This window comes from Giraffa tippelskirchi, chromosome 1 (assembly GCF_054371585.1).
Source record: "Giraffa tippelskirchi isolate mGirTip1 chromosome 1, T2T-mGirTip1v1.2.pri, whole genome shotgun sequence".
Taxonomy (NCBI): Eukaryota; Metazoa; Chordata; class Mammalia; order Artiodactyla; family Giraffidae; genus Giraffa; species Giraffa tippelskirchi.
The window spans coordinates 43,009,067-43,024,326 of NC_137275.1; the positions used below are offsets into that span (position 1 = coordinate 43,009,067).

The following is a 15,260-nucleotide window of genomic DNA, read 5'->3' on the forward strand; positions in this document are numbered from 1 at the left end:
TACTTTCTTGGCCCCTTTTTACTTACTAAAGGATATTATACTTTCAGATTTAATTAACCTTTAATGAACATACACACCTTACTTTGCATTGCTCTAGGCCTTCTCATATGGATCATCTTCAAGAAAATTAGAGATACCAAGGGAATACTTCATGCAAAGATGGGCTTGATAAAGGACAGAAATAGTATAGACCTAACAGAAGCAGAAGATATTAAGATGAGGGGGCAAGAATACACAGAAGAACTGTACAAAAAAGATCTTCACGACCCAGATAATCACGATGGTGTGATCACTCACCTAGAGCCAGACATCCTGGAATGTGAAGTCAAGTGGGCCTTAGAAAGCATCACTATGAACAAAGCTAGTGGAGATGATGGAATTCCAGTTGAGCTATTTCAAATCCTGAAAGATGATGGTGTGAAAGTGCTGCACTTGATACGCCAGCAAATCTGGAAAACTCAGCATGGACACAGGACTGGAAATAGTCAGTTTTCATTCCAATGCCAAAGAAAGGCAATGCCAAAGAATGCTCAAACTACCGCACAATTGCACTCATCTCACACACTAGTAAAGTAATGCTCAAAATTCTTCAAGCCAGGCTTCAGCAATACGTGAACCATGAACTTCCAGATGTTCAAGCTGGTTTTAGAAAAGGCAGAGGAACCCGAGATCAAATTGCCAACATCCACTGGATCATCGAAAAAGCAAGAGTTCTAGAAAAACATCTATTTCTGCTTTATTGACTATGCCAAAGCCTTTGACTGTGTGGATCACAATAAACTGGAAAATTCTGAAAGACATGGGAATACCAGACCATCTGACCTGTCTCTTGAGAAACCTGAATGCAGGTCAGGAAGCAACAGTTAGAACTGGACATGGAACAACAGACTGGTTCCAAATAGGAAAAGGAGTCCGTCAAGGCTGTACACTGTCACCCTGCTTATTTAACTTATATGCAGAGTACATCATGAGAAACGCTGGCCTGGAAGAAACACAAGCTGGAATCAAGATTGCCAGGAGAAATATCAATAACCTCAGATATGGAGATGACATCACCCTTATGGCAGAAAGCAAGGAACTAAAGAGCCTCTTGATGAAAGTGAAAGAGGAGAGTGAAAAAGTTGGCTTAAAGCTCAACATTCAGAAAACTAAGATCATGGCATCTGGTCCTATCACCTCATGGGAAATAGATGGGGAAACAGTGGAAACAGCGTCAGATTTTATTTTTGGGGGCTCCAAAATCACTGCTGATGGTGATTGCAGTCATGAAATTAAAAGACGCTTACTCCTTGGAAGGAAGGTTATGACCAACCTAAATAGCATATTTATTTATTTATTTTCAACCATATATATATACTTTTTTATCTTTATTTTTTTATGTTTTTTTATTTATTTATTTTAGCTGGGGGCTAATTACTTTATAGATAGCATATCTAAAAGCAGAGACATTACTTTGCCAACAAAGGTCCGTCTAGTCAAGGCTATGGTTTTTCCAGTGGTCATGTATGGATGTGAGAGTTGGACAGTGAAGAAAGCTGAGCACCGAAGAATTGATGCTTTTGAACTGTGGCGTTGGAGAAGACTCTTGAGAGTCCCTTGGACTGTAAGGAGATCCAACCAGTCCATCCTAAAGGAGATCAGTCCTGGGTGTTCATTGGAAGGACTGATGTTGAAGCTGAAACTCCAATACTTTGGCCACCTCATGCAAAGAGTTGACTCATTGGAAAAGACCCTAATGCTGGGGAGGACTGGGGGCAGGAGGAGAAGGGGACGACAGAGGATGAGATGGTTGGATGGCATCACCGACTTGATGGACATGGGTTTGGGTAAACTCCAGGAGCTGGTGATGGACAGGGAGGCCTGGTGTGCTACAATTCATGGTGTCACAAAGAGTTGGACACGACTGAGTGACTGAACTGAACTGAACTATCTACTAAATTGACTAAAATCTATTATCACTTACTTCCCCAACGCTGTCTTTAACCCAAACAAACAAATGCCTGCCAACTTCCACATTTGTTAGAGGTAGGCCCCAAAATACAAGGTCTGTAAACTTTCAGTAGCTGATGTGATGTTTCTTATCTGAAAACGTCAGGCTTTTGGCAATTCCATGCAATGCAAAATTGTAAGTTTCATTTACATGTAGTGATCTAGAGTGATAATCATGATACAGTGGAAGTTAAAAACATAAGTTGCAGAATATATAATAATCCCATTTCTTTAAAGAACAAGAAATATATATATATAAATATATGTGCAAAGAGAGCTAGATAGATACTAGAGGTAAAGATACATATTTGTATAAAATAGAAAACTATGCTGCTGCTGCTAAGTTGCTTCAGTCGTCTCTGACTCTGTGCAATCCCATAGACAGCAGCCCACCAGGCTCCGCCATCCCTGGGATTATCCAGGCAAGAACACTGGAGTGGGTTACCATTTCCTTCTCTAATGCATGAAAGTGAAAAGCGAAAGTGAAGTCCCTCAGTCATGTCCGACTTTTTGCAACCCCATTGGCTGCAGCCTATCAGGCTCCTCCATCCATGGGATTTTCCAGGCAAGAATACTGGAGTGGGTTGCCATTGCTTTCTCTGTAGAAAGCTATTGAAGGAATCATATCAGAGTTCACATTGATGGTCTAAGAGGGATTAACAGTTAATTTGAAAACAACAGCCTTGGTGCTGGAGAGAACTGGAAAACTTGCAGACAAGGAGGGTGTAATTCCTCCAGTATCTTCCTGTTGAGTCAAAAGAGTCTCTGTTTAATGGCTGAAAAATGCTACCCAAATGCCCTCGGACAGGAGACCTTCTAGTAAGAGGAGCCATCAGCTAGTCAACCACATGGAAGTGGGACAGAATTTTAAGCTACTGAACTGCAGATAGTGCTTGCAGCCATGAAATTAGAAGACGCTTGCTCCTTGGAAGGAAAGTCATGACCAGCCTAGATAGTATATTTAAAAGCAGAGACATTACTTTGCCAATAAAGGTCTGTCTAGTCAAGGCTATGGTTTTTCCAGTAGTCATGTATGGATGTAAGAGTTGGATGGTGAAGAAAGCTGAGTGCCAAAGAATTGATGCTTTTGAACTGTGGTGTTGGAGAAGACTCTTGAGAGTTCCTTGGATTGCAAGGAGATCCAACCAGTCCATCCTAAAGGAGATCAGTCCTGGGTGTTCATTGAAAGGACTGATGTTGAAGCTGAAACTCCGATACTTTGGCCACCTCATGCGAAGAGTTGACTCATTGGAAAAGATGCCGATGCTGGGAAGGATTGGGGGCAGGAGGAGAAGGGGATGACAGAGGATGAGATGGCTGGATAGCATCACCGACTCGATAGGCATGGGTTTGGGTAGACTCCGGGAGTTGGTAATGGACAGGGAGGCCTGGTGTGCTGTGATTCATGGTGTTCTAAAGAGTCGGACATGGCTGAGCGACTCAACTGAACCGAACTGAACTGTAGAGAACTTCTGTGGTTTCCCAAATGTGGTGTGTGATGGGCTAGTCTAGGGTGGCTGTGGAGAAGGGGAATAAGAATCTGCCAGGCACACCTCTGGGACCCCATTGCCATGGAATGTTTTGCTTCCTAGCAAAAGAAGTTGAAAATTTCTGATTCCACTGAGACAGACTTTGGAGCCAAACAAAATTTTCTTAAATTCCCTACATCTTAGTTTCCTCATTTGTGTAATGGAGACAAAGTCTTACCTCCTAGGACTGTTGTGAGGATATGATGAAATAATGCAGGACTTCCCTGGTGGTCCAGTGCTAAGACTCTGTGCTCCCAATGCAGGGGGCCCAGGTTTGATCCCTGATCAGGGAACTAGATCCAAGTGCCACAGTTAAGACCCGGCACAGCCAAAAAAACAAAAAAGATGACATAATGCAAGTAAAGTGCTTAGCACTTAATAAATGGTTGTCTAAAAGAAAAAAAAGTTCACTTGAGCTGTAAACAGAGGCACAGGTAGGGCAAGTGATGGGCTTGGAATACCTTTCACAGTATCATTAGCTTCAACTTTCCCTGTCAGCTTTAAACATTATGCATTTCAGAGACCTGGATTAGCCTGGACTTGTGGTTTTTATCCACACATGTTGAGTACCTGGGGACTTCCTCCTTCTCATCCTGGGGACTTCCACCTCTGCTGTGCCTCACAAATAAGATACCTTCTTGTATCTGAGGCCAAGGGAAAACATGTGAGGCTTTTACTGAATAAGGCTAACCCACGTCTGTCTTGATTCAAACAGGACAATAGAGGCAGTTTGACATAGTGCTTTAGAACCAAACTCCAAAGCCAGACTCCCTGGATTCAAATTCTGCCTTGGCAACTTACTATGTCAAGTTACTTGACCTCTCTATGCCTTGGTTTCCTCATCTATAAAATATTAAACATGGTCATTGAGAGGATCATATTAGTTAATGTAGGTAAAGCACTTAGAACATAATAAGAGCTATATAAAGGGTGTTATGTGGGTTAACAATTATACAGCATTCCCCATACCCATGTCCAGGCAGACATCACTAATCAACAGCAGCATTCTTTTTCACTGAACCTGTTTAAGGTTCTAGTATCCTTTGGAGAAGGCAATGGCACTCCACTCCAGTACTCTTGCCTGGGAAACCCCATGGACGGAGGAGCCTGATAGGCTGCAGTCCATGGGGTCGCTAAGAGTCGGACACGACTGAGCGACTTCACTTTCACTCTTCACTTCCATGCACTGGAGGAGGAAATGGCAACCCACTCCGGTATTCTTGCCTGGAGAATCCCAGGGACGGAGGAGCCTGGTGGGCTGCCGTCTATGGGGTCGCACAGAGTCGGACACGACTGACGCGACTTAGCAGCAGCAGCAGCATCCTTCTTGAGAAAGCCACTCAAAGTTATTGATAGATTAGGTCACCAAATGAAAACCGTTTTCACAGACTAATATCATATCAACTGGATGTAAGCAGTAGAGAAAGTCAGTTTACCCATACCAGTCTTTTAGACCACCCACCCCTGCAAGAGTAAAGCACACCCTGATTAGAGCAAATGATGCCATATAAGGGAGGTTTGGCACTCAGGTCTGGTGACTTGTCATATCAACACAAATGTTTTCAGCTGCCCTAGAATGTCTATTCACATCCTGAGACAAATAACCACTACAGAAGCGCTTGCCTGTCCTCATTCTTCATTAGCTATGGAACAAAAGCAGCTGCTAAGCCACAGACCACAGAGAAAAAGGTCAGCCTCATACAATACACCCGAAGTCTTGCTGATGTGCTTAAAAAAGCACGCATATACTTCAAAGCCAATGGTGGACAGAGACACCTCGAAGAGCCACTTGAGAACATGCATTTCAATTAGGAGACTTTACCCTGAGGACCCAGCCCTTGAGAGGTTAACACTGCCTCCCCCTCAACCCCGTCAAATCCACATCATGAAAGCTGCATTTAGCCAACAAAAGTGGAATCAACAGTGGAGGAGACATATGGGCGACAGCTTGTTAATTTATAAGCAACAATAACAACTGTTTGAGCAAAGGAAAAGTGGTATTTTCACCCCCACTCTCACTGATCTGCAATTCCTGATTTGCCCTCTTTCTCCAATGCTTCTCTGCATTTCAGACTCCAGCCCCTGCTGCAAACACTATTATGTTTTTCTCACAAGGCTGGAATGAACAAGACTGTTCTTTTAAATACAAAGGGGAAAATGTCCTTGAAGGATACGAGGAGGGTCACAGGAGAGAGGTGAGAGAGCAGACGGTGAACCTGTGAAATCAGTGGTTGATTCTGGAGCCTCACGTTAAGTTTGACTTCAACCACCATGCTCACCAACATTCAGAGGAGCTGGTATTAACAATAGGGAGCAAAATGGTTGATTTGCTTTCTCTACCTTTCTTTGCACAATTGGAGGTGAAATGAAATGGCTAAAACTTCACCCAAAGCACAGAGGATACACGGAGCTTGCCTGTCTATATAGCCAACTAGTTTATAGTGACATTGCTGTTTAAAATTCAGAGATCAAACGAACTAGAGCTTGCCTCTCAACTCAACCGCTCCTAGCTGTGGGGTTTAAGGCAAGACAGCAAGCCTCTCAGAGGCAATTTTCTGATCTTTAACTGGAGATAAATCATACCTACCTCCTAGTGTTATTTTGAGGCTTAAATAAGGTAATCTGTGTAAAACATCTGTTGAAGGACAGGGAGAATAAAAAATATGTATTGAACTAAGAAGCTATCCTGAGACCAAAAAATGAGTCAGGCAGCTCCATTTAATCAATGAACCAGTTTATTATAGAGTAACTTACAGGATGGATTGACCAAAGATCTGGAAGTATCTGCAGCTGCACTCCACAATGCTGAGGGGCCACTGGGACAATTTTATACATAACCTAGGGTATGGGGGTACTTGCTTGGAATCAGGGAGTGCATTCCTAAGTCAAGATTTAGGAAAGGATAACTAGTCTCGTGGGTACTAGGACTATGTCAACAAAGGCCTTTGTCATTGTTTGGAGACTCTCAGAGCATAGAGACCACCTAGTTGTAATGGTTATAAACAATATCTATTAACTACAAAGCTGTTAGCAACAAAGAAGGGATTTACCACAGAGCACAGTCCTTGGTAGGAACAGTGGAAGGACAGGAGGAACTGTGTGAGTCCAAGATGGTGTCAGTTATGTTAACAGCCATACAGCATCCAATATAGACCCAGGTACATATTAGGCATTCAACAAATGGTAGCCATCATCATCACCATTGTCTGTATCATCACTGATAATATCCAAACAAGGCAATCGATCAATTATCACTGTTATTCGATCAAAACATTTACAGAGATCCCAGAGATCTAAATAACTGAGTGCATTCTATGAGAGTCAAATATGTGGTGTCATCTTATAAGACAAGATTTATCAAAAATTAATTCACTAAAATTATTTGAATACTTATTAAGTGCAAACAAGCATGAGATAAATTTTGAAGAAAATGTTCTAAAACTGTATCATGGGGATGGTTGTACAACTCTATAAATTTAATAAAATCACTGAATTGTACAATGAGTAGATTTTATGGTATGCTAATTATACTTCAATTAAAAAAAGTAAAAAGTGAAGCTGCTCAGTCATGTCTGACTCTTTGCGACCCCATGGACTGTAGCCTACCAGGCTCCTCCATCCATGGGATTTCCAAGCAAGAATACTGGAGTGGATTGCCATTTCCTTCTCCAGGAGATCTTCCCAACCCAGGGACTGAACCTGGGTCTCCCGCATTGTAGGCAGACGTTTTACCGTCTGAGCCACCAAGAGCTGGAGGGGGGTTCAGATAACAGGAAGAATACAAATTACCTTGTAAATAACATAAAAAGACAAAAAGAAGGGAAATATGAAAGATTAAGTGACATGGATGGTAGAGTGAGATGCTCTAAGATGCAATGGATTGGAATTCTAGATGGAGAAGAGAAACAGGATGGGCAGAGGCTAAAAGAGCTAAGAAATACCCTGTTCCCATGAAAAACATCAAACCATAGATTCAGAGTCCAAAAAAGTCTCAATAAGAAATAGAAAGAAAGAAACTTGATCTCTGTCTGTTTCTGTTTTGTAAGTTCATTTGTATCAATCAGAGCTTAGACACTTCATAGTGAAATCAAAGACAGTGTTAGAAGCAATAAAGAAAAAAGATAACTATCTTCAAAAGAACAATACATTGATCTGACTTTTCAACAACGACAATAGGAATCAGAAGAGGGCATGGAAATAAGGATGCTGAAAAATTTAATGGCCATTCTTGAGTTTTATATCCAGTGAAAAATTTTTTCAAGAATGAAGGTGAAGACATCACCTTTAGACAGCAAACACAAGGAGACCTGGCATCTACAGATCTTCGCTAAAATAAAGTTCCTCCGCTGGTTTTTCACAATCATCAAAACTCTTTATTTCTTCCACATGCTGGAGCTGGATTCCTCAAATCTAGACAAGGGTTATCAGATTTAGCAAACAAACTATAGGGACACCCAGTTACATTTGGACTTCAGATAAACTATAAATATTTCTTTAGTATCTATGTCCCCAGTATTGCATGGGACATTTAACTGGGTGTCTTCTATTTTATCTCACAACCCTAGTCTATACAGGGAGAGAAATATCAGAGAGTTGGAATCATCTTACCATGACAGCCACATCCCAGAGATGATATGAAATAGATCAGGATTGATGGGAGCATATCAGATGAGAGAAGACATTAAGGACCAGACCCTGTGCAATTCTGACCATTGAAGGGGTGATGGAGGAAAACAGAGGAGGAAGATGAAGGAGGGTAAGGGAAGCAAGTTTCAAGGAGGAGCATAAAGTTTCCTTCATTCAAGAAGTATTGCATGTCTTCTACAGACCAGGCACTGTTCTAAAAAAAAATAATTGAAAAGTGCGCTCTGAAATTGGCATTTTGGAGATCATTTTCTTAGTTTTTTGGAGAGCCAATTTCAGTACACTGGTGAGGATCAGGTCACCTGCTACAGTACAGAGGGTTTTTGAGACACTTCTGCTATGGATTGAATTGGTATCCCACCAATTCATATCAAAGTCATAACAGTAACCTCCTGCTGCTGCTGCTGCTGCTAAGTCGCTTCAGTCGTGTCCGACTCTGTGCGACCCCATAGACGGCAGCCCACCAGGCTCCTTCATCTCTGGGATTCTCCAAGCAAGAATACTGGAGTGGGTTGCCATTTCCTTCTCCAGTGCATGAAAGTGAAAAGTGAAAGTGAAGTCGCTCAGTCGTGTCTGACTCTTCGCGACCCCATGGGCTGCAGCCTACCAGGCTCCTCCGTCCATGGGGTTTCCCAGGCAAGAGTACTGGAGTGGGGTGCCATTGCCTTCTCCGACAGTAACCTCCAGGATGTCAAAATTGACCTTACTGGAAATAAGACCATTGCGGACGTAATTAGTTAAGATGAGGTCATACCAGAACAGAGTTGGCTAACCCAACATGACTGCCACTCTCACAGAAAGAGGAAATTGGACACACATACACAGAAGGAAACCACCATGTGAGGAAAAGAGAGATCTACAAGCCAAGGAAGCCAAGGAAGCCAAAGATGGCTAGCAAACCACAGGCAGCCAGGTGACAGGCAAGGAACAGATTGACAGCCTTCAGAAGGAACCAACCCAACCCTGCCAACACCCTGATCTAGGACTTCTAGCCTCCAGAAGACAATGAATGTCTGCTGTTTCAGCCTCCCAGTTTGTGATACATCATTACAGCAGGTGTAACAGACTAATACACTTTCCTTTACATGTATCCACTGGAAGGCTGCCCAGCTGGTACTAGCCAGGCTGGTATCCACTGGAAGGCTGCCCAGCTGGTACTAGCCAGGCTGGTCCCAAGGCCCCTCCTGGGAGTGGGTGCAGGGTGTTTCTTCATGCAGATGCTGGCCCTGCTGGGCCCTCCCAAGCTCAAGTCTAGGGTGGAGGTCTCCTGTCTGGTTTCTGTACCTCCAGCCCAGGAGGGTCTTGGTAGCCTCCACACGTCTCCCCACACTGCACAAGAAAGAGAACTTCTCTTTCTCTTCCTCTCCAACCCTGCCCCAGCTACCCAAGCCCTCCTTTTCTCTACTTCTCTTCTCCTCTTTCCCACGAGGCAGCTGGGTGTTCCTCGGTGAGGCTGCCAGAAAGAACTTTCTTAGTTCCCTTTCCCTCTTCTCCCCAAAGCCTCAGCCCTAGTATGAAATAAAGCTGCCTTTCCAAAGTCCTGCTCTGGGTAAACGTTGTACATTTCCTGTCTTTCCAAGACCCATTTCCTCCCAGACGGCTCTCCCTTACTCTGTGCTGATGGAATGTTTAATTATTCATTCAAAAAAGATTAATTAATCACTCATGAAACATTGTGCTAGAAGCCTCAGGAGCATCTGAGAACACCTGTTTCTCAAGAAATCTTGAAACGTGGTGATCATTTAAGGGTGACGGGTGAATCTCTCCTTAGGCTGACTCCCACTGACAAGTACAGGCTTCTTAGAGAAGCTGAGACTAAGGCATCTCCATGGGACAGAGTGCTGTGATAGAAGAGGGATGACTACACGGACACAGATGGGGAGATGCCAGCATGGTAATACCAGGTATTTGTCGCCATGGAGGTGCAGAGACTCCACAGACCACTGAGTGAACTTGGGCTAGTCTTCACTCTAGCAACTTCTCAAGCAATTTAACCTCTGGAGTGTCTAATTAAATGTTTTAACAAGTGAATGATAACCTGTGAAACCAGAGACCCTAGCCCATATAGGTATGCTAATTCTAATACTGAATATAGTACAGGTGGGGAGGAGCTAACACAAGAATCAAAATAATTATAGTACCAGGCAGAATAGATTGTAAAAGCAGTAAAAAGGATGGGTATCCAGTGTCATGGGGATTCAGAGGCAACTTCCAATGAGATTATTTGCCAGGTCTTGAACGCCAGGGGCTTGCTGGGAGAGAAGAGACAACATGAAGTTGGAATGAATGGAAAGAGAAGTGTGGGGCATGTTTATGAATCTATGGTAACAGAGAAGAATGGAGGGAAGGCTGGAGCAAAAGTAAGAGCCTTGAATTCCTGGTGATTTTAATAAAAATTTAATAAAACAGAGACATCTGTCTAGCAAAGTCAAGTTTCACAGCAAACTGGTACAGTTTTGTTTGCATTTTAGAGGAAGACAATAGCTAAAAGCACATTTCTGACCACAGAGTTCTAGGTGGGGTAACTGCTGGGTTACGTTGGTAGTTGGTACAGGAGCATCTTCTTCCTTCCTAAGGAGCCTAATCAGTCATGACAAAAGTTACCATTTTTGAGTGCTATTTAGGTAATAGGCATATGAACAGACTTCAGTTCAGTATAATGAGGCAGTCACCACGGTTACGGAAGATGAGATTTCAAGAGCTCATCTGTTCAGTGTCACAGAGCAGTAAGAGGTCGGGACAAGGCTGGCACCTCTGAACCCAGAACCTTGACACCAAGCATCTACTTGATTAAAGCTGGGTCAGTGAAGGGAACACCTAGACTAATAGAACAGGAGCCCTGGACTGCTTCTAACTCAAGACTGCACATATATGAAAAAGTCTAAATGACACTGAAAATATGTATAAAGGATTTCCTTGTTTTGTGGCCAATTAGCATGCATTCTTGTCTGTAATAAAATAATGGAAAATGCTTAACTGAAATATGGGTCTATTTTTCATTGATTATTGATATGTTTTTGGTCACACCATTCCCCCTAAAGACTTTAAAAGGATTCCTCTTCATTACAAGTCACCTTTAACCCCTCTTCCCTCTCCTTTCAGGAGTTACTTCTGCAGGAGTAGATGCCATGACAGTAAAGAAAATAAAAACTGATGGTATCTGGTGTGCTTACCTCATTTTTAATAGGATTTTGTGGCTCAGGGTGAGTCTTTATTTTAAGCTGGAATAACTCTTAGGCTCTATGCAGGGTTCACTGGTCTGGACAGTCCCTCCTGAATACAAAGGATGCTCCAGTCACAAAACATACTGAATTAAATAATACAAGTCACCTCCCTCCAAGAAAATGATAGAATTTTGTCCCAGAAACAAGTGAGAATAGACTGAAGGGTGGAGCACAAACATCTCAGGATAGATGTTCAAAATCTAAGCCAACAAGAATACAAACCATTTTATCAGGATTCCTCATGCCAACCTTGTGAATTACTTCACTGTTCATATTAATTTTTAGACAATCTCTTTTAGGAGGAAACAGGCTAGTTATATCAGATTGAACCACGTAAAATTGCTGCTAACCAAGATGGGTCATTTCACATGAATCAACTTAACAATCACCTTAGCAATGTTTTCTATATTCATTTTTCAATTTAAATGGAGACCTTGGGTTGCTAAAAATGAGAAAACACAGCACATACAAATTGTTAATAAATGTTTACCGAATCTTTAAGTATACAAATCTTAGCCTTGCATGTATCTTACACGCACACATGTATGTGTTTGCTCAGTCACAAGGTCGTGTCTGACTTTTTGTGACCCATGGACCATAGACCACCAGGCTCCTCTGTTCATGGGATTTTTCAGGCAAGAATATTAGAGTGGGTTGCCATTTCCTTCTCTAGGGGATCTTCCTAACCCAGGGATCGAACCCAAGTCTCCTGCATTGGCAGGTAGGTTCTTCACCTATAAGCCACCTGGGAAACCTCACCTTACACATACTAGGTACAAACTATTCTAATGTCAGTTAATACTTTCAAGTTTAATTTCACCGACTCTGAAATAATAAAAAAATTCCACTTGACTTTATATTTACACTTTTATTAGAATTCTTCAGAACTGTGAACAATTGGACAACATATCAGGAAAAAAACACATAGAACATCAACATCCTTTAAACTTGCACCGCTTACATATTTACACATAAAGTTACTGTATATATAAAAAATATTTTCAAGGACTCATGGGCTTGGGAATATTCAAAAGACATTATTGCTACATTTCAATATTTACAAAAAAAAAAAGCCACAAAATAATTTCAAACATTAAGCTACTGCAAAGAAACATCAGATGTAAAAAAAAAAAAATTATAAAAATATAAACTTTCAAGAATATCCAAGACAAAACTCTCAGTGAAGTGCCCCTGAAGTACCTAGACATCTACAATTAACAACCACTTTTCTTACTATAACCAAAGTCAATAGAAATGCAAAGGAAATTTTCAGACAAAGTGTGGCAAACAGCAAAAACGTCTTACATTAGCAACAAAACGCCCCAACCTGTTACCTTTGGAAAGGTGCGAGAGCATAGAACTCCAGTGCAAATGGTTACTTTCAGATAAATGGCCACAGTTCTCTAAATGAAAGCAAAGAGTCCTAGGAGGGGAAAACTGTGAGGGCGGCATACCTGAATCTTGCGAGACAACGCATAAACCTTGCCATGTACCCATGGACTTCTTATAATTGGGTAGAGGCAAAAAAACAAAAACAAACAAACAAAAAGATAACACTAAGAATAATATCCAGGCTACAGCCTAAAGGGTAGAATTGAAATATGTGTCAGTAGGAGAGTAGTATTAATAAGATCTAAGGAACAGGTATAGTATGTTGAGTATAAGTAACAGAGTGCCTTAAGTGCAGGTGGACTGCAAATCAATAGGGACTTAAGCACTCCACTTACATATGCCTCTATGTAAGCTTTTGGTAAGCCTCTCTACACAGCAAGGTGAAGTCAAACACGAGCTGTGCTGAAAGCCAGGCTACTTCTTGGGTGCTGAAGGACCCTCCTGGGCTCAAGGCAAGACTACTCCCCAAATATGTGTCTACAAGCATACATACACACGCACACATACACACTTATATAGATACTGGCCAGGTGTCCAGGACTCGCCTGTGATGGAGGCTGAATCTAAAGTTTATTTCTGGCTACAGAAGAACCCAAACTAAGATAGCACTGTTTGTCACTCCTGCCGGAGTCATGCAATAAATCACTTTTTCAAATGGCATCAAATCCACTGAACATGATGACATTCTGAAGCTGGTCGGCTTGTTCTGGACAATCTCTAGAGCAAGTTCATCGGCTACAAAAGGAGATTTTTGTTAAGATTGTGCTTGGCAATAATTATTATTTGTTTTAAAGCACTGTTTCCTTCAAACTTGTTCTGGCTCATCAGTTATTCCTATACACAGCAGACTCAAGCCAGAATTGTATTCAGAAACTACACCTTGTGGGTTTCCCCCCCTCAAATATGTGAATGTGTACAATTTATAGATGAGTATATACAAAATGCGGGATGGGAGGCCATCTTTCCCATTCAGCTGCTATTAGTGAATTTGATTTAGAAACCAGGTCAGAAGCATGAAGGCTCATGCCCAGCAGTCTTTATTCAGGTCCGGAGAGCATTTTTCCATGGCCTATGTCTTACTCCCAGCATGAAATACTAGATTTCTTGAGCCCAGATATTCGTAGGCTTCTGGCCTCTGAATAACATTCTTTTCCACATCAAGGGATAAGGTTTCAGCTTCTAGTCTTGCTGCATCATCATAGCATCATGGGTGATTATGAGGAATGAAGGTGACTATTGCCATGTACTCAAACTATCAACTACACTTTTCAGATAGAAATTGGAGAAACCTTGGGAAGGACTCAGTGTGTCTAGTCCATCCCACCCTCCCTTTCTCCAAGTCTGAAGTTTCCTCGTTAGCAGGGGCTAAGTGTGCTACCAGGAACATAGGCAGCTCAATGGTAGCTGATGACAAAAATCATCGGCCACTAAAGGGTGCTCGTAAAGACAGGATTACAGCAGGGTGTCCACTACCCTGGAGTATGATTCGAGTCGAAGGAAAACAAAGGAACCATTGTGAAAACCAAAAGAGTGGGGGGGGTCGGGGTTGTCGGGAGACCCCCGGATGCAGACTCTGCTTCAGACATCTTCGTGGACAAGCAGAGGCTGCGTGGAGGAGGCGCTGCTGCCCACAGAGTTGATGCGCACAGAATGGTCCACTGCGGGGTTCTCCCGGTGGGGGCTGCAGTTTGCTAAGTTGGAATAAATCTGAGGAAAATAAATCCACAGTCAATACGCCAGTCCCCACAAGGAACAAAGGGGCACATGTGCAGCTTAGGAACTGCAAATAACTTAGGAAGATTCTTACAGCCAGGAAGTTGACAAGACCTTACAGCCAAGAACCAAATCACACTGACCAAGGGCAAGCTTTGTTTTATCCCTCATTTTCCCATTGTCTGATTACATAAGAAGTGATAGTCCAAAACGTGCTTTTCTGCTGCGACACATCTAGGAATGAGAACGATCTAACTTTTTTTTTAAAAAGGTGCATAAATTTCTGTAGCCAATTCCCATCTAATGGCTGATGTCACTCACTAAGAAATTGGTGGTTCTTCCATTGAGAACCAGGCACTTGGGTGTCAAATGCTGTCTAATTTGAAATGTGCTTTGACACCCAGAAGAGCAAGCTTCAACCTGAAGTATCAATGGCATAATCTTAAGAAAAGATAGCTCCAAGCACAATCCAGAAGAAACAAGCAGCTTAAAAGAAAAATCTGAGTCGAAGTAAGGATCACTCAATTCTTCCTTAAAAGCAAAAGAAATCATGAATTTGAGTTTTGAACTCCCCACTTCTCAAATCACTGGGAGGGATCCCTCAACTTCAAGTAACTCTTCATTCTCTATGGTTTGTGGCCATGAAAGCTATCTGCCATGTTCTGGTTATACTTACTTGAGCAGAAGGTTTATTTTACTGCAGGGAACAAGCTGTCTTTTCTATGTGCCTTACCCTAACCCTCCAAAGCCTGAATGGCCTGACACGTGA

At 42.2% G+C, this 15,260-nt stretch overlaps 1 protein-coding gene across 13 annotated transcripts in view; it reads right to left on the bottom strand.

Annotated features, from left to right (window-relative positions):
* The window catches only part of KIT (KIT proto-oncogene, receptor tyrosine kinase), a 148,759-nt gene that overhangs the window by 53,464 nt on the left and 80,035 nt on the right, over positions 1 to 15,260 (bottom strand). For 11 of the 13 annotated variants that reach the window (XM_081589947.1, XM_081589927.1, XM_081589938.1 and 8 more), the window contains exon 21: positions 12,240 to 14,485. In XM_081589947.1, coding sequence (XP_081446073.1) covers positions 14,357 to 14,485 — 129 coding nt within the window. In that variant the 3' untranslated portion in view covers positions 12,240 to 14,356. Of the gene's footprint in view, positions 1 to 11,335; positions 11,436 to 12,239; positions 14,486 to 15,260 lie in introns of those variants that run through there. The other 2 variants (XR_014082094.1, XR_014082087.1) reach the window with 1 other exon arrangement.